The following is a 24,667-nucleotide window of genomic DNA, read 5'->3' as shown; positions in this document are numbered from 1 at the left end:
GGTCCCATTTCTCCACGTCCGACAGGCCACAGAAGGGCCAGAGGAACTCTGATTCATGGCGGTCTAAGTCGCGTCCTAAAAAGACCGCCGGAGGAACCGCCCCCAAGGCGGCCTCCTCATGACTTTCAGCCTCCCCAAGCCGCATCCTCGGTCGGTGGCAGGCTCTCCCGCTTTTGCGACGCCTGGTGGCCACATGTCCAAGACCGATGGGTGAGAGACATTCTGTCTCACGGTTACAGGATAGAGCTCAGCTCTCGTCCTCCGACTCGTTTCTTCTTAACATCTCCGCCCCCCCGAGCGAGCCGATGCACTTTTTCAGGTGGTGGACACTCTGAAGGCAGAAGGAGTGGTGATCCCCGTTCCCCTTCAAGAATGGGGTCGCGGTTTTTACTCCAACTTGTTCGTGGTGCCAAAAAAGGACTGATCATTCCGTCCCGTTCTGGACCTCAAACTGCTCAACAGACACGTGAAAACCAGACGGTTCCGGATGGAATCTCTCCGTTCCGTCATCGCCTCGATGTCCCAAGGAGACTTCCTAGCATCAATCGACATCAGGGATGCTTATCTCCACGTGCCGATTGCACCAGAGCATCAACGCTTCCTGCGTTTCGCCATCGGAGACTAACACCTTCAGTTCGTGGCACTGCCTTTCGGCCTGGCGACAGCCCCACGGTTCTTCACCAAGGTCATGGCAACAGTGGTGGCGGTCCTACACTCTCAGGGACACTCGGTGATCCCTTACCTAGACGATCTTCTAGTCAAGGCACCCTCCCGGGTGGCATGCAAACACAGCCTGAACACTGCTCTGGAGACTCTCCAGAGGTTTGGGTGGATCATCAATTTCCCAAAGTCAAAATTGACACCGACCCAATCGCTAACTTACCTCGGGATGGAGTTTCATACTCTCTCAGTGATAGTGAAGCTACCGCTGGTCAAACAGCGTTCACTACAGACAGGGGTGCAATCTCTCCTTCGAGCCCAGTCACACCCCTTGAGGCGCCTCATGCACTTCCTAGGGAAGATGGTGGCAGCAATGGAGGCAGTTCCCTTTGCGCAGTTTCATCTGCGTCCACTTCAATGGGACATTCTCCGCAAATGGGACAGGAGGTCGACGTCCCTCGACAGGAACGTCTCCCTTTCTCGGGCAGCCAAAACCTCCCTTCAGTGGTGGCTTCTTCCCACTTCTCTGTCGAAGGGAAAATCCTTCCTGCCCCCATCCTGGGCTGTGGTCACGACGGACGCGAGTCTGTCAGGGTGGGGAGCAGTCTTCCTCCACCACAGGGCTCAGGGAACCTGGACTCCGACAGAGTCCTCCCTTCAGATCAATGTTCTGGAGATAAGGGCAGTGTATCTAGCCCTAAAGGCGTTCCAGCTGTGGCTGGAGGGCAGGCAGATCCGAACTCAGTCGGACAACTCCACGGCGGTTGCGTACATCAACCACCAAGGCAGCACACGCAGTCGTCAAGCCTTCCAAGAAGTTCGGCGGATTCTGCTGTGGGCGGAGGCCACAGCCTCCACCATTTCCGCAGTTCACATCCCGGGCGTAGAAAACTGGGAAGCAGACTTTCTCAGTCGCCAGGGCATGGACGCAGGGGAATGGTCTCTTCACCCGGACGTGTTTCAAGAGATCTGTTGCCGCTGGGGAATGCCGGACGTCGACCTAATGGCGTCTCGGCACAACAACAAAGTCCCAGCATTCATGGCACGGTCTCAAGATCACAGAGCTCTGGCGGCAGACGCGTTAGTTCAGGATTGGTCGCAGTTTCGACTGCCTTATGTATTTCCTCCTCTGGCACTGCTGCCCAGAGTGTTACGCAAGATCAGGTCCGATTGCCGCCGCGCCATCCTCGTCGCCCCAGACTGGCCGAGGAGGTCGTGGTACCCGGATCTGTGGCATCTCACGGTGGGTCAACCGTGGGCACTACCAGACCGACCAGACTTGCTGTCTCAAGGGCCATTTTTCCATCTGAATTCTGCGGCCCTCAACCTGACTGTGTGGCCATTGAGTCCTGGCTCCTAGCGTCCTCAGGGTTATCTCAAGAGGTCATTGCCACTATGAGACAGGCCAGGAAACCAACGTCCGCCAAGATCTACCACAGGACGTGGAGGATCTTCTTATCCTGGTGCTCTGATCAGGGTTTTACTCCCTGGCCGTTTGCCTTGCCCACTTTTCTGTCTTTCCTTCAATCGGGAATGGACAAGGGTTTGTCTCTCGGCTCTCTCAAGGGACAAGTATTGGCGCTTTCCGTGTTTTTTCAAAAGCGTCTAGCCAGGCTTCTGCAGGTCCGCACGTTCCTGCAGGGGGTTTGCCACATAGTCCCACCTTACAAGCGTCCTCTAGAACCCTGGGATCTTAACAGGGTGCTAACTGCTCTTCAGAAACCACCTTTCGAGCCGATGCGGGATGTCTCTCTATCTCGCCTTTCGCAGAAGGTGGTCTTCCTAGTGGCAGTCACATCACTTCGGAGAGTGTCTGAGCTAGCAGCGCTGTCATGCAAAGCCCCCTTCCTGGTGTTTCACCAGGATAAGGTGGTTCTGCGTCCGGTCCCGGAATTTCTCCCTAAGGTGGTATCCCCCTTTTTATCTCAATCAGGACATCTCCTTACCTTCTTTTTGCCCTCATCCAGTTCACCAATGTGAAAAGGATTTGCACTTGTGAGAGCACTCAGGCTCTACATTTCTCGCACGGCGCCCCTGTGCCGTACTGATGCGCTCTTTGTCCTTGTCGCTGGCCAGCGTAAGGGATCGCAGGCTTCCAAGTCAACCTTGGCTCGGTGGATCAAGGAACCGATTCTTGAAGCCTACCGTTCGTCTGGGCTTCCGATTCCTTCAGGGCTGAAAGCCCATTCTACCAGAGCCGTAGGTGCGTCCTGGGCATTGCGGCACCAGGCTACGGCTCAGCAGGTGTGTCAGGCGGCTACCTGGTCGAGTCTGCACACTTTCACAAAACACTATCAGGTGCATGCCTATGCTTCGGCAGATGCCAGCCTAGGTAGGCGAGTCCTTCAGGCGGCGGTTGCCCAACTGTAAGAGGGGGCCGTTTTACGGCTCTTTTTATCGAGGTATTCTTTTACCCACCCAGGGACTGCTTTTGGACGTCCCAATTGTCTGGGTCTCCCAATGGAGCGACAAAGAAGGGAATTTTGTTTACTTACCGTAAATTCCTTTTCTTCTAGCTCCTATTGGGAGACCCAGCACCCGCCCCTGTTCCCTTCGGGCTGTTCTTTTGTGTACACATGTTGTTCATGTTGAATTGTTCTTTGGTTCATGGTTTCAGTTCTCCGAACATCCTTCGGATTGAGTTTACCTTAGACCAATTTATAAGTTTCCTCCTTCCTGCTTTGGCACTAAAACTGATGGGCCCGTGATGCACGGGAGGGTGTATAGGCAGAGGGGAGGGCTTACACTTTTAGTGTAATACTTTGTGTGGCCTCCGGAGGCAGAAGCTATACACCCAATTGTCTGGGTCTCCCAATAGGAGCTAGAAGAAAAGGAATTTACGGTAAGTAAACAAAATTCCCTTCTAATTGGAGGTATTTGCCAATATTATACCTACTGTTATGTTTGGATTGGATGTTGTAGGTAGGAATACCCTTTTCTTCATCGTTCCTTATGGGAGACCCAGACCATGGGTGTATAGCTTCTGCCTCCGGAGGACACACAAAGTACTACACTAAAAAGTGTAGCTCCTCCCTCCGAGCATATACACCCCCTGGATGACCAAATCTAGCCAGTTCAATGCTTTGTGTTCAGGAGGATCACATGCATTTTCATCTGATTTTCGATTTTTGATTTTAAAGAGTTGGAAGAAAAGCGGGTCCAAGCTGGACCCCCGGCATGTCCCTTCTCACCCCACTGTGTCGGCAGTGCTGTTGAGGTTGATTTCAAGGCTGGAGCCTTTACATGCCGTGCTCCTTCACCATCCCTTGGGCTCTGGCTTGAAGTGGGAGCCAGCACGGTTCTCACTGCTTTGCAGGAGACCGGTCTCCATCCGCAGCCCTCTCAGGACCCTGCCGGACGGAGCACTCATCCCTCAGGGACCTGGCCCTGCGTCTCTCAAGCTAAGTATTGAGATGTTATTGTCAGGGGGTCCCTTGCATTTTTTATTGTTGGGGAGAGTGTGTTAGTTATTTTGGTGACATTTCCGGCCGGTTCTCTGGGTTTCCCCTGAGAACCGCGCCGAGGGTGCCTGCTCGCCGGCCGTACTGTAAAATTTAGTCCCCGGCTTCAGCTGCGGCCTACTTTTGGTTTCACTGCCCCTGCATGTCAGTCATGCAGAGGGACAGTGCGGAGCCGCCCACCGGCCGTTCAGCAGAGGGGAGGACACTCCTCTCTGAGAAGAGGTTTCCCTCCCCTGTATATCCCCTTGGCCCTCCGGTTCCCGCTCTTGGACTAGGCCCTGCCCCACCCTCCTCACTCCGGCGCCATTTTATCAGCGTTCTCACACTGATCGGCGCTGGCTGCTGCATCTCTGCAACCTGTCTGGGGGTCTGAGTTGTGGGATCCGGAGGGCACACAAATCTGTCTGGTAAGCCACAACCTCTGGTTGTGGACTTTATTATACACTCTCTGGGGGGTCATTCTGAAGGAGTGTGTTCTTACTGCAGAGCCCCCACCTCAGCAGCATGTCTCACACTAGGAGCAAGGCTGCAAGGCTGTACTCTATATGCACTGCATGTAAGCTCGTACTGCCTGAACCGAGCACATATCCTCATTGTGATGCCTGCTCTAACATGGTGGTGCCTCAGCCTGGAGTCTCCCCAGTGTTCCCTCAGGCTGCTCCGGCCCCGGTGGCTGAACCCACGGCTTGGGTAGAATTGTTTACTAAGTCTATCTCCCAGTCCTTTGCTGACTCCATGGGAGAGCTGTCCCGGACTCTGCTGAGCATGCATCAGCCCCCTTCACAGGGTGCCTCTGCTGCTTCGGCTTGCTCTCCAGAGCTCACAAAGGATTCTTCATCTGCTCCCAGACCCCGTCCTCCTAAAAGGAAACGCAGGGACCCCTCTCCTTCCTCGTCCCGCGGCTCCGATTCGCAGGACGAGGAGGATGTCTTTACTGGGGGCTCGGACGCTACCTCTATGTGCCCCATTGATGTGACTGAGGGGGATGCAGATGTTAGTGATTTGATTGGGTCCATTAATACTGTACTGGACCTCAATCCGCCAGTATCAGAGGAGCAACCCTCTCTGGCAGAAAAGCACCAGTTTACTTTGCCTAAGAGACCAAGGAGTGTGTTCTTTAACCACTCCAGTTTTCAGACCAAGTGTCCAAGCCCAGAGCCTGTCCTGACAAACGCTTTCCTAAGCGTGGTTCTGATGACCGCTTTCCTTTTCCACCAGAGGTGGTCAAGGAGTGGGCTCTCTCACCAAAGGTGGACCCTCCGGTGTCTAGACTCTCAGCCCGGACAGTTGTATCTGTGGCTGATGGCACCTCACTCAAGGATCCCACTGACCGCCAGGTTAACCTCCTGGCAAAGTCTGTCTATGAGGCGACAGGGGCCTCGTTTTCCCCATCTTTTGCAGCAGTGTGGGCTCTCAAAGCCATCTCTGCTTCTCTGGAGGAGATGCATACCCTCACTAGGGACTCTATGCCTGAATTGGTTGCTTTAACTTCCCAGGCTTCAGCCTTTTCAGCCTACGCCATGTCTGCCATGCTGGAGGCCTCTCACCGCACTGCGGTGGCCTCCGCCAATTCCCTCGCTATCCGCAGGATCTTGTGGCTTCGTGAGTGGAAGGCGGATGCTTCCTCAAAGAAGTACCTTGCTGGGCTCCCATTTGCTGGGTCCAGGCTGTTCGGTGAACAGCTGGATGAAATTATTAAGGAGGCTACTGGCGGGAAGAGTACTTCCTTGCCACAGACTAAAGCCAGGAAACCTGTCCAGGGCAGGAACCAGTCGAGGTTTCGTTCCTTTCGTTCCTCTAACTGGTCATCCTCTAAGCCCTCGTCCACTAACTCGGCCAAGGACCAGAAGCCCACCTGGCGCAAGAATCCGCGTCCACAAGGGTCCGCAGGAGCTGCTGCCACCAAGGCAGCCTCCTCTTGACTATCTGGCCGAGCCAGCAACGTCCTTGGTCGGTGGCAGGCTCTCCCACTTTGGCGACGTGTGGTTTCAACACGTCTCCGACCAGTGGGTACGGGATATAATCTCCCACGGCTACAGGATAGAGTTCTCTTCCAGCCCGCCAAACAGATTTTTTTCTGTCAACTCCCCCCTGCTCCAAGGCCGCCGCCTTCTCTCAGGCCGTGGCATCCTTGCAGGCCAACGGAGTAATTGTGCCGGTTCCCGCCAGGGAACGGTTCAGAGGTTTCTATTCAAATCTCTTCCTAGTCCCCAAAAAGGACGGTTTCTTCCGGCCCATCCTGGATCTCAAGCTTCTCAACAAGCATGTTCAGGTGCGGCATTTTCGCATGGAGTCTCTGCGATCAGTCATTGCCTCAATGACCCAAGGAGATTTCCTGGCATCCATCGACATCAGAGATGCCTATCTGCATGTGCCAATTGCAGTTTCACACCAGCGTTGGCTACGTTTTGCAATCGGAGAGGAACATTTCCAATTCGTGGCTCTCCCCTTCGGGTTAGCCACGGCCCCTCGAGTATTCACCAAGGTCATGGCAGCAGTGGTTGCGGTCCTGCACCTCCAGGGGTTGGCAGTAATTCCTTACCTGGACGACCTTCTTGTCAAGGCTTCATCCAGCGCAGACTGTCAGCGGAGTGTCTCGCTCACTCTCGCCACTCTTGTTCAATTCGGGTGGCTTGTCAATCTGCCCAAGTCCACTCTGACCCCGATCCAAAAACTCACATACCTAGGGATGCAATTCGAAACTCTGCCGGCACTTGTCAAGCTGCCCTTAGTCAAACAGCAGTCCCTCCATCTGGCGGTGCGCTCTCTGTTGAGGCCCCGCCGTCACTCCATCAGGCACCTTATGCAGGTGCTGGGTCAGATGGTGGCGTCAATGGAAGCGGTTCCCTTTGCCCAGTTCCATCTGCGTCCTCTGCAGCTGGACATTCTCCGCTGTTGGGACAAGCTGATTTCTTCCTTGCACAGGTTGGTGGCTCTGTCGCCACAAGCCAGGAGCTCTCTTCAGTGGTGGCTTCGGCCTCTCTCTCTGTCTCAGGGACGCTCCTTTCTGACCCCGTCCTGGGTGATCCTCACCACGGATGCCAGTCTTTCCGGCTGGGGAGCAGTATTTCTCCACCACCGAGCACAGGGCATTTGGACTCCGTCCGAATCAGTCCTCTTGATCAATGTGCTGGAAATCAGAGCTGTGCTCCTAGCTCTCGTAGCCTTTCACCACCTGTTGGCGGGCAAGCACATTCGAGTCCAGTCAGACAACGCGACAGCAGTTGCCTACATCAATCACCAGGGCGGGACTCGCAGCCGCCTGGCAATGTTGGAGGTTCAACGCATCCTGCAGTGGACGGAGGACTCCAAGTCCACCATATCCGCAGTCCATATCCCAGGCGTGGAAAACTGGGAGGCAGATTGTCTCAGCCGTCAAACAGTGGACAGCGGCGAGTGGGCTCTGCATCAGGCTCCGGTCGATCTGCCGCAAGTGGGGCACTCCGGAAGTGGAGTTGGCATCCCGGCACAACAACAAGGTCCCGGTTTACGTGGCTCGCTCCCACGATCCTCAGGCCTTTGCAGCGGACGCGCTGGTTCAGGATTGGTCCCAGTTTCGTCTGGCTTGTGTGTTTCCCCCTCTAGCACTCTTGCCCAGAGTCCTGCGCAAGATCAGAATGGAGGGCCGTCGGGTCATACCCATCGCCCCAGACTGGCCCTGGCGAGCTTGGTAGCCAGACCTGCTCCGTCTGTCCGTAGAGGTGCCGTGGCGTGTCCCGGACCGCCCAGACCTTCTCTCTCAAGGTCCGTTTTTCCGCCAGAATTCTGCGGCTCTCAGATTGACGGCGTGGCTCTTGAGTCCTGGATCCTGACGGCTTCCGGCATTCCTCCCGAAGTCATCTCCACTATGACTCGGCCTCGAAGTCTTCTTCGGCAAAAATTTACTACAGGACTTGGAGAATTTTCCTGTCCTGGTGTCGTTCTTCCGGCCATGCTCCTTGGCCTTTTTTCCTTGCCAACCATCCTGTCCTTTCTACAGTCCGGTCTGCAGCTAGGACTATCCCTCAATTCTCTTAAGGGACAGGTCTCGGCTCTGTCAGTGTTCTTTCAGCGGCGTATCGCCCGACTGGCTCAGGTGCGCACCTTCATGCAGGGCACATCTCACATCATTCCACCTTACCGGCGGCCTTTGGATCCCTGGGACCTTAATCTGGTCCTCACGGCCTTACAGAAACCCCCCTTTGAGCCTCTTAGGGAAGTTTCTTTGTTTCGACTTTCACAGAAAGTCGTCTTTCTGGTGGCCATAACTTCTCTCAGGAGAGTCTCTGATTTGGCCGCGCTCTCTTCAGAGTCACCTTTTTTTGTTTTTTCACCAAGACCAGGTAGTTCTCCGTCCGACTCCGGACTTTCTTCCTAAGGTGGTGTCTCCTTTCCACCTTAACCAGGACATTTCATTGCCTTCCCTTTGTCCGGCCCCTGTTCATCGCTTTGAGAAAGCGTTGCATACTTTAGATCTGGTGCGGGCGCTCCGGATCGATGTGTCTCGCACCGCCACTCTTAGGCGGTGCACCTCTTTTTGTGCTGACCACAGGTCAGCGCAAGGGTCTCTCTGCTTCTAAACCGACCCTAGCTCGTTGGATTAGGTCGGCCATATCCGATGCCTACCAGAGTACTCAGGTGCCTCCCCCGCCGGGGATCAAGGCACACTCTACCAGAGCTGTCGGTGCCTCTTGGGCTTTCAGGCACCAGGCTACGGCTCAGCAGGTCTGTCAGGCTGCCACTTGGTCTAGTCTGCACACCTTTTCAAAGCACTACCAAGTGCATGCTCATGCTTCGGCAGATGCGAGCTTGGGCAGACGCATCCTTCAGGCGGCTGTCGCCCATTTTGTGAAGTTAGGTTTTGCCTACTTCTCAGTTTTCTGTTTATTCCCACCCATGGACTGCTTTGAGACGTCCCATGGTCTGGGTCTCCCATAAGGAACGATGAAGAAAAAGAGAATTTTGTTTACTTACCGTAAATTCTTTTTCTTATAGTTCCGACATGGGAGACCCAGCACCCTCCCTGTTGCCTGTTGGCAGTTTTCTTGTTCCGTGTGTTTTCACCGGCTGTTGTTGTAGTCAGAGGTTCCGGTTGTTCCGGGTTTTGCTCTGTCTCTACTTGTGGGTGGATGTCCTCCTTCAGCTTTTGCACTAAACAGGCTAGATTTGGTCATCCAGGGGGTGTATATGCTCTGAGGGAGGAGCTACACTTTTTAGTGTAGTACGTTGTGTGTCCTCCGGAGGCAGAAGCTATACACCCATGGTCTGGATCTCCCAATATGGAACTATAAGAAAAAGAATTAATGGTAAGTAAACAAAATTATCTTTTTTAAAGATTCTGTCAACTAATCCCATAAAATTGCTTATGTCTTCCAGTGACATGTCTTTGGATTCTCGTGAGGCTGGTGGTGATAATGAAGCTAATTTGGCCAAAGTGGTGCACGATAGCTTCAACAGCGCAGGCCTGGATAAGGTGTGGGATGATGAGCATTATGTCACCTTACAAGACTTTATCGGGTACGTTCCTCACGGCTTCTCTGTGGCTGCAGAGCCTGGAAAGAACATATTAAGGGAGATCCGCTATCCTGTTCCTTCTCACAGCCCTGATTTGTGCTGATTGACAATTGCTTTATTACACAACCAAGTGCAGTCTGTGGAGACGGTTTAAACTTGACCGATAAGAGCAGGAATACAAACTATGCAAAATATTCATGAAACCTAATTTAAAAAAAAATTAAAGAAATTTATATATAATATAGAATGCATTCCATAAAATGCACAGGTGGACAACCTTCTGTTCTTTAGACTAAAGTGGTTGATTAGATGCGGTGGTTGCTCCTCCTGCTTCCGACAGTCTACATTGCAATGTGGCCTGTTTGGCACCGTTCATATTCACACAGCCTTCGAATGGTGCTTCATGAACATTTCCTCCAGCAGGTCTTCAGAATTGCTTCCAGAGGCTCCTATGATTATTGCCTTTCAGATGTTGGCACAACCTCTCTAATTTACCCTGTTGCCAATGAAAAAAATGCAGAAGTCTGCAAGATACTGTGAAGCTTTTTTAGATTAAAACAAAAAAATCGGCTAAAATCCCCAAACCCTGCTTTACCAGCTGTACCTTGCTGCTCCTGGTCTGACAAGTTGTAATGGTGACATTACAAACCATGCACATGACCAATCCGGTGTCTTTACTTCATAATATTTATGTTGCTGTTATTTTTTTATTTTTTTTTTTTCTCACACTATAATTCACCCTTTTACTATCTTTTTATAAAAATTGGTTCTTTATCAGGATTACTCTGAAGACCTTTTATTGCTAACGCAATGATCACGTTATTTGTTAGTGTCTATATTAACCAGACAAATTTTCAAAGGTTCTCATTAAATCAAGTGTCTATATTATAGACGTTGAAATTGTAAAGTCATGGACTGGTGGAAATTGTAGGGGCAAGAAACATGTTAATCTGATGAAAAAATAAATGGAAATAACCTTTTCAAAACCTCTTGCTGTATAGCGGATTAGCATTACAGGCAGAAAATGACATCCATGCCCACCTTGGCAGCCATCAGTGAGGTTATTTAATGGGTATCTGGGAAATGTTCTGCCACTCAGAATGCGCTTGGGCACACAAACCAAGAATGCTGGCTGCACTCTATGCATTTGCTGTCCAATGATATCCATCCCATGTGTGCTCGATGGTAGAAAAGTCTAGAGATGCTGCAGGCCATGGTATCATGTTTAGGTCGTACAGACTGCTCACGGTCTTAATAAGCAATCTCTGTTTAAAGTCTGTGTGTACATTGCTTCTGCCACCAAATCAATGAAATGCTGATCTGTTGGTGTACCTGGAGTAGAGATTTGATGGCTCTGGCTATTGTACATTCTACCAACCCACACCAGAATCCCAGGTGTAGGACCGGAGCTGTTACCTCCCTGAAGGTCTTTTCATGTGTAGCACATGTTCTCATAGCACAGCACAACAAATAAACACTTTTTGTCTGCTACTTGGCAAAAACCATGTGCGCTATACTAAATCGAATGTGCTGAATCCAAATCTGAAGTTAGTTTTTTTTTGTAGCATGTCAGGATATTAAGTTATTCCAATTTTTGTGAAAATTTAAAATAAGCAATTAATAAAGATACAGAATCGTTATGTCCCACAGTTTCACAACATGTATTATCATTTTTATTGAAAAAGTATAGGTAAAGAAACCAAAAAACTTAAAAATCACTTATAGTAGCTTAAGAAATCGCCTTGAACTCAGCAGAGTACTTTTAAAAGTGCTTCAGGCACTTGCTTTTGCGCTTGTGAGTGGTCCTAGTGGCCCGTTGCAAAAACCAGCAGTAATCGCCCATCATGTTGGGGTTAAAGCGACCTGGGTATCTTTTTTCCATAGTAGAAATGTCCTGGTGGAATCTCTCACCATGTTCGTCACTTACATTACCCATATTTGGAGGAAAGAAGTCAAGATGTGAATGTAGGAAATGCATTTTCAATGACATTCGGGCACCATGCATTTCGTATGCTTGAAGCATATTGTCTATTAGTTCAGCATCGTTTTCTGCTTTCGTATCCAAGGAAGTTTTGAACTACTAATATAAATGCATATATATATATACACACACATATGAGTATAACTCAAAATCTGGACGTGCTGTGCAAATTCTGAGTTCATATTTGGAATCAGCATGTTCAAATTAGTAAAGAACACATGTTTTACCCTCAGTAGCAAAAACATTGTTGTGCTGTGTAGTGCTTATACTCTATACTAAACACATTGAGATAAGAAAAAAATAAAAACCCGTTTTTCAAAACTTATGCAGATCAACATGTCTATCATCCTGTGAGTTTCTAGAATTCATTTCATGGTGTTACAATTTCAACATTGCAGAATGTACTTTGTACATTTGCACACAACAGTATCATGACGGCTGCCATGTGAGCTGAATTTACCCTGCAGCCGGCAAGTGTCAGCTGATCTGAGACAACATACTGTGTTTAAAATCTGTGTTCCTTTTCTATATATTTGTATGTTTAATATGTAAAATGTCTGTTTCTTCCATAGAGCTAAAGTTACACTTTTAAATGGTGATTCAGCAGGTCAGACTATTACTCCAGTTTCATATGTGGCGTACAGTTATGCTGGCTCTGTTAATGTAAGTTGCCCGATATGCATCGTAATTGTAATACCCTGCATTTGGGGGAAAAATAAGGTGACACCTGGCACCCTCCACCAATCTAATTTGTGAAAGCCTTGTACACATGGCAAATGACTATATATATATATATATATCTCATTTCTGCCTTAGCTAATGTCCGTTTTTTTTTTTTTTTTTTTAATTTGCTGTGCAGCTGCAGCCATCCACCAGCTCTGTCCATTTTATTGGAACCTACTGAATCTGCCGTGAAAACACTGTCTACAAATTGTTTTTGCTCCAGAAAACTGGCATGAACTGAGGAAGGGTCTCTGCTACTGTTGAGCGAGTAATTGGCTATTCGTACTCGCTATGCTTTTAGTACATATTCGTTACAAGTAGTGGGTGCAATGTAAGTCAATGGAAAATACTCACTAAGTAGCGAGTAACCCGAAAGCTGTACTATTCGCTACTCGCACGAAAAGTACGGCTTTCGGGTACAGCAACAGATTGAAATGTAAATCCATCCACTCCTTTCTAAGACCTGCATGACCATACACGTGGCTTGAGCGGTGGGGTTGAGTTGATCTTACTACAGTCAGTGAGGAAATTCTTCCACACAGTGGGGAAAAATAAGTATTTGATACAATTCTCATTTTGCGAGTTATCTCACCTACAAAGAATGGAGAGGTCTGTAATTTATTTTAAGTACACTTCAACTGTGACAGACGAAATAAAAAACTAAAATCCAGTAAATCATTGTATGATCTTTACAGAATTTGCATTTAATTTTGTAAAATAGAAGAAAAAAACAGGACTTAATATTTGAATACCTTTGTTTGCAATTAGAGGTCAGATGTAGTTCTTGACCAAGTTTGCACACACCTTAGCAGGTATTTTGGCCCACCCCTCTACACAGATCTTCTACTCTTTCAGGTTTTGGGGCTGTTGTTGGGCAACATGGAGTTTTGGCTCGCTCCCTCCCTCCTTTCTATTGGGTTTCAGGTCTGGAGACAGGTTAGGCCACTCCAGAACTTTTGAAATGCTTCTTATGGAGCCACTCATTGGTTGCCCTGGCTGCATGAATTGAGTCATTGTCATGCTGGGTTGAGGCTGGGTCTTCCATCTTCAATGCTCTTACTGAGGGAAGGAGGTTGTCATCCAGAATCTCTCAATACATGACCCCATCCATCCTCCCTTCAATATGGTGCAGGCTTACTGTCCAATTTGCAGAAAAGCACCTCCCCAAAGTATGATGTTTCCAGTCCACCCTCTTCATGGTTTGGATCCTACTCTTGGGGTTTTATTCATCCTTCTTCCTCCAAACACAAGTGGATTTGATACCAAAAAGTTCTAATTTGGTCTCCTAATCAGATGACCTTCTGTCATGCCTCATCTGGATCGTTCAGATGGTCATTGGCTAACTTCAAATGGGCCTGGACATGTGCTGGCATGACCAGGGGGAACTTTCGTGCCCTGCAGGATTTTAATCTATGATGCCGTATTGTGGTACTAATTGTAATCTTTGAGAAAATAGTCTCTGCTCTCTTCAGGTCATTGACCAGGTCCATGTAGTTCTAGGCTGATTCCTGACCTTTCTCAGAAGCTTCCTTACTCCCAGAGGCAAGATATGTCATGGAGCCCCAGACTGAGTAAGATTGATTAGTCCTCTTGTATAAAATACAAAAACTTCTACAGCCAGCTTAACAGTACTCCCCGATGTGTGGAATCCTTTGTGAGGTCCAGTAGTAAAGTCCACAAAGGAAGCAGGGCAGGAGCCAGTCACAAAGGTCAATATAGAACTGTATATCCGAAAAACTCCAGCGGACAGATTCGAAGACAGAATGACTTTCTTTTAAAAGAATTCTTTTTCGCTCTATTGGGAGACCCAGACAATTGGGTGTATAGGCTATGCCTCCGGAGGCCGCACAAAGTACTACACTTAAAAGTGTTAAGCCCCTCCCCTTCTGCCTATACACCCCCCCGTGCTCCCACGGGCTCCTCAGTTTTTTGCTTTGTGCGAAGGAGGCAGACATGCACAGCACAGCTCCATAGATTAGTCAGCAGCAGCTGCTGACTATGTCGGATGGAAGAAAAGTGGGCCCATATAGGGCCCCCAGCATGCTCCCTTCTCACCCCACTCTTGTCGGCGGTGTTGTTAAGGTTGAGGTATCCATTGCGGGTACGGAGGCTGGAGCCCACATGCTGTTTTCCTTCCCCATCCCCCTCAGGGCTCTGGGCGAAGTGGGATCCCATCGGTCTCCAGGCACTGAGACCGTGCTTCATCCACAACTCCTGTGGAGCCTGATGGATAGGAGCCAGGTATCGTTCAGGGACATGGCCCTGCATCTTGGAGGTACTCTGTGTCCCCGTGGGGACCGCGCACAGCAACACTCCAGCATTGCTGGGTGTGCTAGTGCACCGGGGACCGCGGCGCTGACCGGGTCTATATGTGCCATTATACACTCAGCGTCGCTGAGTGTATTTATATGTAGGGGCTACCGCACTAACCGCCGCTGCCATGGGAGACTGCGGCGCGGCTGGGACTTGTAGTTCGCCGGGGACTTTCACGCCGGCCGCGCTTTTACGGCGGCCGCGTTTATTACTAGAGTCCCCGGCTTGCTTGCGGCCTAGTTTCCTTTCTCCTGCCCTCAGCCCTGACAGGCAGGGGAAGGGCGGGACGCTGCAGAGCGAGCAGCACTGAGGGCTGGAGTATGATTTACATACTCCACCCCCCTCACTGTGCACAGTGTGAGCACCAGTTCCCGCTCTTTCTCGGCCACGCCCACAGCTCCCTCCTCTCGTCAGGATATCGCAGCCGTATCTCAGCAGGTCAAGCGCAAATTGAAGCAGCCACATGCACGGCCGCGCCACAAGTGGCATCCATTACCACCCAGACCTCGGCAATTGCGTCTTACGCTATTAATGCTGTCCTGGACTCTGTGAGCCGTACGGCGGTTGCGGCCGCCAATTCGGTGGTACTCCGCAGGGCCTTGTGGCTACGGGAATGGAAGGCAGATTCTGCTTCCAAAAAGCGCTTAACCAGTTTGCCAATTTCTGGCGACAGGCTGTTTGGCGAGCGCCTGGATGAAATCATCAAACAATCCAAGGGAAAGGATACATCCTTACCCCAGCCCAAACAGAACATCCCCCAACAGAGGAGAGGGCAGTCGAGGTTTCGGTCCTTTCGGGGCGCGGGCAGGTCCCAATTCTCCTCGTCCAAAAGGTCTCAGAAAGAACAAAGGAACTCTGATGCATGGCGGTCTAAGTCACGTCCTAAAAAGACCATTGGAGGCACCGCTAACAAAGCGGCTTCCTCATGACTTTCGACCTCCTCTAGTAGCATCCTCGGTCGGTGGCAGGCTCTCCCGCTTTTGCGACACCTGGCTGCCACAAATAAAAGACCGCTGGGTGAGAGACATTCTGTCTCACGGTTACAAGATAGAGTTCACCTCTCGTCCCCCGACTCGATTCTTCAGGTCCTCTCCGCCTCCCGAGCGAGCCGAGGCTCTTCTGCAGGCGCTGGGCACTCTGAAGGCAGAAGGAGTGGTGGTCCCTGTTCCTCTTCAGCATCAGGGCCAAGGTTTTTACTCCAACTTGTTTGTGGTCCCAAAGAAGGACGGGTCTTTCCGTCCTGTCCTGGACCTGAAACTTCTCAACAAACACGTAAAGACCAGGCGGTTCCGGATGGAATTCCTCCGCTCCGTCATCGCCTCAATGTCCCAAGGAGATTTCCTTGCATCGATCGATATCAAAGATGCTTATCTCCACGTTCCGATTGCCCCAGAGCACCAGCGCTTCTTGCGCTTCGCCATAGAAAACGAACACCTGCAGTTCGTGGCACTGCCGTTCGGCCTGGCAACAGCCCCACGGGTTTTCACCAAGGTTATGGCTACTGTAGTAGCGCTCCTACACTCGCAGGGTCACTCGGTGATCCCGTACTTGGACGATCTGTTGATCAAGGCACCCTCTCAGGAGGCATGCCAACACAGCCTCGATGCTACCCTGGAGACTCTCCAGAGTTTCGGGTGGATCATCAATTTTCCAAAGTCAAATCTGACACCGGCCCAATCGCTGACATACCTTGGCATGGAGTTCCATACCCTCTCAGCGATAGTGAAGCTTCCGCTGATCAAGCAGCAGTCACTACAGAAAGGGGTACAATCTCTCCTTCAAGGCCAGTCACACCCCTTGAGGCGCCTCATGCACTTCCTGGGGAAGATGGTGGCAGCAATGGAAGCAGTTCCGTTCGCGCAGTTTCACCTGCGTCCCCTTCAATGGGACATCCTACGCAAATGGGACAGGAAGCCGACGTCCCTCGACAGGACCGTCTCCCTCTCTCAGGCGACCAAAGCCTCCCTTCGGTGGTGGCTTCTTCCCACTTCATTATCGAAGGGGAAATCCTTCCTACCCCCATCCTGGGAAGTAGTCACGACGGACGCGAGTCGGTCAGGGTGGGGAGTGGTTTTTCTCCACCACAGGGCTCAGGGTACGTGGACCCGGCAAGAGTCCTCGCTTCAGATCAATGTTCTGGAAATACGGGCAGTGTATCTTGCCCTGAAAGCGTTCCAGCAGTGGCTGGAAGGCAAGCAGATCCGAATTCAGTCGGACAATTCCACAGCGGTGGCATACATCAACCACCAAGGCGGCACACGCAGTCGACAAGCCTTCCAGGAAGTCCGGCGGATTTTGATGTGGGTGGAAGCCACGGCCTCCACCATATCCGCAGTTCACATCCCAGGCGTAGAAAACTGGGAAGCAGATTATCTCAGTCGCCAGGGCATGGACGCAGGGGAATGGTCCCTTCACCCGGACGTGTTTCAGGAGATCTGTTGCCGCTGGGGGGTGCCGGACGTCGACCTCATGGCGTCCCGGCACAACAACAAGGTACCAATGTTTATGGCACGGTCTCAAGATCCCAGAGCTCTGGCGGCAGACGCCTTAGTTCAGGATTGGTCGCAGTTTCAGCTCCCTTATGTGTTTCCCCCGCTGGCACTGTTGCCCAGAGTGTTACGCAAGATCAGGGCCGACTGCCGCCGCGTCATCCTCGTCGCTCCAGACTGGCCGAGGCGGTCGTGGTACCCGGATCTGTGGCATCTCACGGTCGGCCAACCGTGGGCACTACCAGACCGACCAGACTTGCTATCTCAAGGGCCGTTTTTCCATCTGAATTCTGCGGCCCTCAACCTGACTGTGTGGCCATTGAGTCCTGGATCCTAGCGTCTTCAGGGTTATCTCAGGAGGTCATTGCCACTATGAGACAGGCTAGAAAACCAACGTCCGCCAAGATCTATCACAGGACGTGGAGAATTTTTCTGTCATGGTGCTCTGCTCAGGGTTTTTCTCCCTGGCCATTTGCATTACCTACTTTTCTGTCCTTCCTTCAATCTGGACTGGAAAAGGGTTTGTCGCTCAGCTCCCTTAAGGGACCAGTTTCGGCGCTCTGTGTTTTTCCAGAAGCGCCTAGCTAGACTTCCACAGGTACGCACGTTCCTGCAGGGAGTTTGTCACATCGTTCCACCTTACAAGCGGCCGTTAGAACCCTGGGATCTAAACAGGGTGCTGATGGTTCTTCAGAAACCACCTTTCGAGCCAATGAGAGATATCTCCCTCTCACGACTTTCGCAGAAAGTGGTTTTTCTAGTAGCAGTCACTTCTCTTCGGAGAGTGTCTGAGCTAGCAGCGTTGTCGTGCAAAGCCCCTTTTCTGGTGTTTCACCAGGACAAGGTGGTTCTACGTCCGGTTCCGGAATTTCTTCCTAAGGTGGTATCCCCCTTTCATCTCAATCAGGATATTTCCTTACCTTCTTTTTATCCTCATCCAGTTCACCAATGTGAAAAGGATTTGCACTTGTTAGATCTGGTGAGAGCACTCAGACTCTACATTTCTCGTACGGCGCCGCTCGGATGCACTCTTTGTCCTTGTCGCTGGCCAGCGTAAAGGTTCACAGGCTTCCAAATCAACCCTGGCTCGGTGGATTAAGGAGCCAATTATCGAAGCTTACCGTTCGGCTGGGCTTCCGGTTCCCTCAGGGCTGAAGGCCCATTCTACCAGAGCCGTGGGAGCGTCCTGGGCTTTGAGGCACCAGGCTACGGCTCAACAGGTGTGTCAGGCGGCTACCTGGTCGAGCCTGCACACTTTCACGAAGCACTATCAGGTGCATACCTATGCTGCGGCGGATGCCAGCCTAGGTAGACGAGTCCTTCAGGCGGCGGTTGCCCACCTGTAGGAAAGGGCCGTTTTACGGCTCTCTTACAAGGTATTATTTTACCCACCCAGGGACTGCTTTTGGACGTCCCAATTGTCTGGGTCTCCCAATAGAGCGAAAAAGAAGGGAATTTTGTTTACTTACCGTAAATTCCTTTTCTTCTAGCTCCTATTGGGAGACCCAGCACCCGCCCCTGTCTTTTTGTGTACACATGTTGTTCATGTTGAATGGTTTTAGTTCTCCGATATTCCTTCGGATTGAAGTTACTTTAAACCAGTTGATGATTCTTTTTCCTCCTTCTTGCTTTTGCACCAAAACTGAGGAGCCCGTGGGAGCACGGGGGATGTATAGGCAGAAGGGGAGGGGCTTAACACTTTTAAGTGTAGTACTTTGTGCGGCCTCCGGAGGCATAGCCTATACACCCAATTGTCTGGGTCTCCCAATTAGAGCTAGAAGAAAAGGAATTTACGGTAAGTAAACAAAATTCCCTTCTTTGCAAAGCAAATTTTATTAAATAATTCCATTAAAAATAGATCCACACGTGGGGCAGAATGGTATAACTGATTAGGGTAGTAGTCTCCTGGACTACGCGTGGGACCATGTAGAAAGTGCACATACGCCGAAACGCATAGTCCAGGAGACTAATATCCTAATCCGCTATACCATTCTGCCCCACGTGTGGATCTATTTTTAATTAAATTAAATAAAATTTGCTTTGCAATAATTTAAGTCATTCTGTCTTGGAATCTGTCCGCTGGAGTTTTTTGGATATACATTTCTATAGTCCTATTGTGTTTTTCAAATTTTTAATAATTGCACTAACAGTTGTTGCCTTCTTACCGAGCTGCTTGCCTATTGCCCTGTAGCCTATCCCAGCCTCTTGCAGGTCTACAGTTTTCTGCCTACTGTCTTTAGACAGCTCTTTGGTCTTGGCCGTGGTGGAGAGGATGGAGTGTGTGGGCAGGTGTCATTTATACAGTTAACTAGTTCAAACAGGTGCAATTGATACAGGTAATGCAGAATAGGAGGGCTTCTTAATGAGAACCAACCACCACCAGGATTTTGTGATATGAACTAAAGGCAGTGCCATACTGTCATGAAGATGCTGAATCCTGTTGTAGAAAGATGGGTTGCTTGGTTGATTTTAAAGCTTTAATCAAAGTTTCAGAATTGCACTGCACTTGACATGTACAATGGGGGACAGGCCTTTGTGGGTTGGGTCCTCAGGGTTTATTCTCTGGTGTCATCGTGGCTTGCCCCCTTTTTCTTTGAATATAGCACTGCCATCGCGGTTTGTGGTGTGTGTGCATTGCTACAGTAATTCTGTTTTCATTAAAATGGCGCCGTAGTCTGCATGTATCGCGATCTCCGGCACCTTTTTTATTGAAGATGCTGCGGTTAAGACTTGAGCGGCAGGGGCACATGCACAGATATAAAACAAAAAAAATTCTGTGCTTGCGCCAATGCATCTGTCTTCACCACAGTGTCTTCAATAAAAAGGTGCTGGAGATCGTGGTACATGTATGTGCGGACTCTGTGCCATTTTAATGAAGACAGAATTACTGTGCTGTTGGTGGAGCATGAGGATTGCCAATCTCAAATAAAGAAAGGGCAAGCCAGGAGGAGGAATAAATGCCCAGGAACCCACCAAAAAGGCCCACCCCTATTGCACACGTTACTCAAAGTGCAGTTAATTTCTGCAGCTTTGATTTAAAGCGATTTCATCGACCAAGCAGTGGATCTTTTTACAACAGGTATGCCTGGATTCAGCATCTCGGTGCCATTATGGCACTGCCTGAAGTTTCAAATCGCAAAATCCTGGTGGTCGGTTCTCTTAATGAAAAAATAGCAGGTCTGTGAGAGCCAAAATTCTTGCTGGTTGGTAGAAGATCAAACACTTTAATTTGCATTTTGTGGAATGAAATATTTAAGAATGATAGTGTGGGTCTGTAGATTAGACCCCAGGGATCATGAAGTCATACTAGTGGTATGCCATGACTTTGTGATAAGGTAAAAAGCCCTTCAAATACATGAAATTGTGCTTCTGGAAAAAACTAAAATTATGTAACTTAAATTACTAAAATAGGACATCCCCCTAGTCCAGACAAGTTTATTGAATTTGACAATTCTTTACAAACTTTAACAGTTAAACTGCCTTTTAATTTTTTCAGGGTAGCCTCGTGTATGGCAGCTATGGTACTGAAAAAGAATTGAAAGAACTAAGTGGCAAAATGGATTTGACAGGAAAAATAATTCTCGTGCGATCTACATTGATACCGTTTTCAGAAAAGGTATTTGATTTTTAATAAAACATTTGTGTAATTCCCCCTCAAGAACCTGAGCAACGCAAACATAAACAGATCTTTATTTCTATAGCGCAAACATATGCTGTAGTGTTAAACAATTGAGAGGTTCATATACAAACAATCATGAGTAACAGTTTTAGAAGATACAGTAATTAAAGTAAAGACAACCCTGCTCCTGAGAGCTTACAATCTACAATGGAGTGAGGTAGAGGTGACACAAGGTAAAGGCGCTTATTTACGACTGTCCAGCCATCTCAAAGAAACTGGGTATATATAAAGGCTGCATGAGCCAGTAATCAGCCAATCTTTGTAATGCTTTTGGGCAGGAAAAAGTCCAGCTCATCCCAGAGACCGCTCTAATTGTTGGCAGTAAGAAGCACGAGATCCCGCTTCTGTTCAGCGTCAGGCACAGATGAGGAAAATAAGTGATCCCGCTTCCATGTGACTTAAATAAAACTCCAATTTAAATGAAAAATTCATAAACTTACCTAGTTTAAAGGCCCATTTACACACACCGATATCGCAAACGAGATCGTCAGGGTCACGGTGCTGGTGACGCACATTCGGCCTCGTTAGCGATGTCGTTGTGTGAGACACCTTTTTGCGATCAGTAACGATTGCAAAAAGGTGTAAGTCGTTCGTCGTGTACACGGCGTTCATTTTTAAATAATCGGTCCTCGTTTGGAACACAGGTTGTTTGTTCCTGCGGCAGCACACATCGCTATGTGTGACACAGCAGGAACGAGGAACAACATCGTACCTGCGGCCGTCAGCAATGAGGAATGAAGGAGGTGGGCGGGATGTTCCGGCCGCTCATCTCCGCCCCCTCCGCTTCTATTGGGCGGCCGCTGTGATGCCGAACGAACCTCCCCCTTAAATGAGAGATTGTTCGGTGAGCAGGTAATTGCGTGTGACTCTGCTGTAGTGATATTGTTCGCTACGGCAGCGATCGCCCCGTGACGCGCCACCGACTTCAGCGGGTGCCATCACTCGCGAATTCGCTAGCTATGTTGCAGCGTGTAAAGCCTGCTTAAGGGTATGTGCGCACGTTGCTTTTTACTTGCTTTTTACCTGCTTTTTACCTGCTTTTTTGCTGCTTTTTCTTCTGCGCTGTTTAATGCCAAAATGGATGTGTTCTTCTATTCAAGCAAAGTCTATGGGAATTTGGGTTTGGTCAACTTTGGTCAAAAACTCAGCTTTGCAGTGCAAAACCCAAATGGCAAAAACAATTGACATGTTGCTTCTTTGAAAAGCTGAGTTTTTGACCAAAGTTCTGCCACAAAAAGGCAGCATTTTGAACAACATAGTGTGAACAAGAAACCCAAATTCCCATAGACTTTGCTTGAATAGAAGAACACATCCATTTTGGCATTAAACAGCGCAGAAGAAAAAGCAGCAAAAAAGCAGGTAAAAAGCAACGTGCGCACATACCCTAAGAGTGGTCATGCAATTTATCAGACCTGCTGTATCACATTTCATTCTTACAAGGACTTGGCTTTTTAAATTTTCATTAAAATTGGAGTTTTATTAAAGTTACGTGGAAGCTGGATCACTTATTTTCCCTATCAATGCTTTTGGGCACAGTGGCATTTAAAGGAACCTGTCACCTAGAATATGCGTTCTGACCTATCAGCAGATGCATGTGTGCCCTAATTACACCTCCCTACCCATCCCGGTGTTATAACTTTGTAATAATATGAAAGTAATGTTTTATTACCCTCATATTTCCGATGTAAATAGCAGGGTATTTGGTCACAGGGGCGGCGCCTTGCCCCTGCATACTTTCCGTGGTAAAACTCCCCTGTGGGCGTGATGCCATGGAGTCACATGAGCGACGTTAGTCGCTCATTCTATCCTGCGCACGTTTACATTTACTATTGCGGCAGGCTTTTCTTCCAGGTTCTCCTTGTCAGTTTCAGACGCACACTGCGCATGTGCAGTGTGTCTGAAGTCGGCGCATGAACACACAGAAAAGAAGCCTGCCACAATGCGCGGAGGATAGAATGAGTGACTGTTCCGTTGCTCATGTGACTCCATGGTATCACGCCAACAGGGGCGTGATACCACGGAAAGTATGCAGACGTCCATGGGGCAAGGCGCCGCCTCTGTGACCAAATACCCTGCTATTTACATAGGTCGTGATAGACAGAGATAAAGTCAGTAGAAATCGACAAACAATTTTTGCATGATGACCAAAAATGGTAACTGTGTCTATATAATTTATTACTAGAAGGTGGCCCGATTCTAACGCATCGGGTATTCTAGAATTTACGGTGTAGTTAATGTATGATTTTTGTTATATATGTATAGATTATATATGTTGTTGTGTGTAGTTACCAAGTGTTTGTGTAGGGCTGTAAATGTTCTGGGTGTGGGGGGTGAGAGCTGTGTTTGTGTGTTGCGTTGTGTTTTACGTTGTTTGTGGAGCGCTGTGTGTCTGCAGCGTTTGTGTGTGTGTGTGTGTGTGTGTGTGTGTGTGTGTGTTTTGGGGGGAGGTATGTTTTGTGTGTGTGTGTGTGTGTGTGTGTGTGTGTTGTGCGGTATGTGCGTATTTGTGTGTTGGGGGGAGGTGTGCACCCCCATCGTGCTCCATCCCCCATGCTGCGCACTCCCCATCGTGCTCCATCCCCCCCATGCTATAATAGTTCTCCTATTATACTCAGAGAGGAGTATAATGGGAGGAGTAGTCCTGGGGGGAGAGGAGTATAATGCCGGCTCCCTGCACATGTGTACCGGGAGCTGGTGTACGCTGGTAACTGATACACATCAGGTAACTAAGGGACCTTAGTTACCTGATGTGTATATTGGTTACCAGCGTTCACCGGCTCCATCACGATCTCAGCAGCGCAAGGTTATGTCTGGCGATGCGTGCGGAGGGCTGAGGCGAGTGGCCAATCCATGCGGAGGGCGGGGCCAGTCCGAGGCGAGCGACCAATCCGTGGGGGGGCGGGGCCAGGCCGAGCCAGCGGCCAATCAGACGGTTGTCACTGTAATGACACTCACCGAGACACACAATTATGGAGCAAGAAAGAATAAGGCAATTATATATAACTAGAAGGTGGCCCGATTCTACGCATCGGGTATTCTAGAATTTACGTATATGTGTGTGTGTGTGTATGTATGTATGTATGTATGTATGTATGTATGTATGTATGTATATATATGTGTGTATATGTATGTATGTTGTTGTGTGTAGTTACCAAGTGTTTGTGTAGGGCGCTGTACATGTTCTGGGTGTGACGGGGGGTGAGCGGTGTTTGTGCGTTGCGTTGTTTGTGGAGCGTTGTGTGTGTTGCGCGGTTTGTGTGTGTGTGTGTGTGTGTGGTGTGTTTTGGGGGGAGGTATGTTTTGTGCAATGTATGTTGTGCGGTGTGTGCAGCGTTGTCTGCGTGTGTGTGTGTGTGTGTGTGTGTGTGTGTGGTGTGTTTGTGCAGTGCGCGCGTGTGTGTGTGTTGGGGGGAGGTGTGCACTTCCCATCGTGCTCCATCCCCCATGCAACGCACTCACCATCGTGCTCCATCCCCTATGTTGCGCACCCCCATCGTGCTCCATCTCCCATCCTGCGCACTCGTAAACGTGCTCCATCCCCCATGCTGCGCACTCCCCATCGTGCTCCATCCGCCATGCTGCGCCAGCATCAGCCTCTCTACCCGCAGCATCAGCCTCTCTCCTCCCAGCATCAGCCTCTCTCCTCCCAGCATCAGCCTCGCTCTCCTCCCAGCATCAGCCTCGCTCTCCTCCCAGCATCAGCCTCGCTCTCCTCCCAGCATCAGCCTCGCTCTCCTCCCAGCATCAGCCTCGCTCTCCTCCCAGCATCAGCCTCGCTCTCCTCCCAGCATCAGCCTCGCTCTCCTCCCAGCATCAGCCTCGCTCTCCTCCCAGCATCAGCCTCGCTCTCCTCCCAGCATCAGCCTCG

The 24,667-nt window shown here is 49.7% G+C and overlaps 1 protein-coding gene across 2 annotated transcripts in view; it reads left to right on the top strand.

Moving 5' to 3' along the window:
- Positions 1 to 24,667, top strand: part of TFRC (transferrin receptor) — an 83,468-nt gene that overhangs the window by 24,933 nt on the left and 33,868 nt on the right. For both annotated transcript variants that reach the window (XM_075340442.1, XM_075340443.1), the window contains exons 5-7: positions 9,477 to 9,617; positions 12,168 to 12,258; positions 20,617 to 20,736. In XM_075340442.1, the coding sequence (XP_075196557.1) occupies positions 9,477 to 9,617; positions 12,168 to 12,258; positions 20,617 to 20,736 (352 nt within the window). The remainder of the gene's footprint in view (positions 1 to 9,476; positions 9,618 to 12,167; positions 12,259 to 20,616; positions 20,737 to 24,667) is intronic.

The sequence above is a fragment of the Anomaloglossus baeobatrachus genome, chromosome 3 (genome assembly GCF_048569485.1).
Source record: "Anomaloglossus baeobatrachus isolate aAnoBae1 chromosome 3, aAnoBae1.hap1, whole genome shotgun sequence".
NCBI lineage: Eukaryota > Metazoa > Chordata > Amphibia > Anura > Aromobatidae > Anomaloglossus > Anomaloglossus baeobatrachus.
This window is presented reverse-complemented; position numbering and strand designations above follow the sequence as displayed.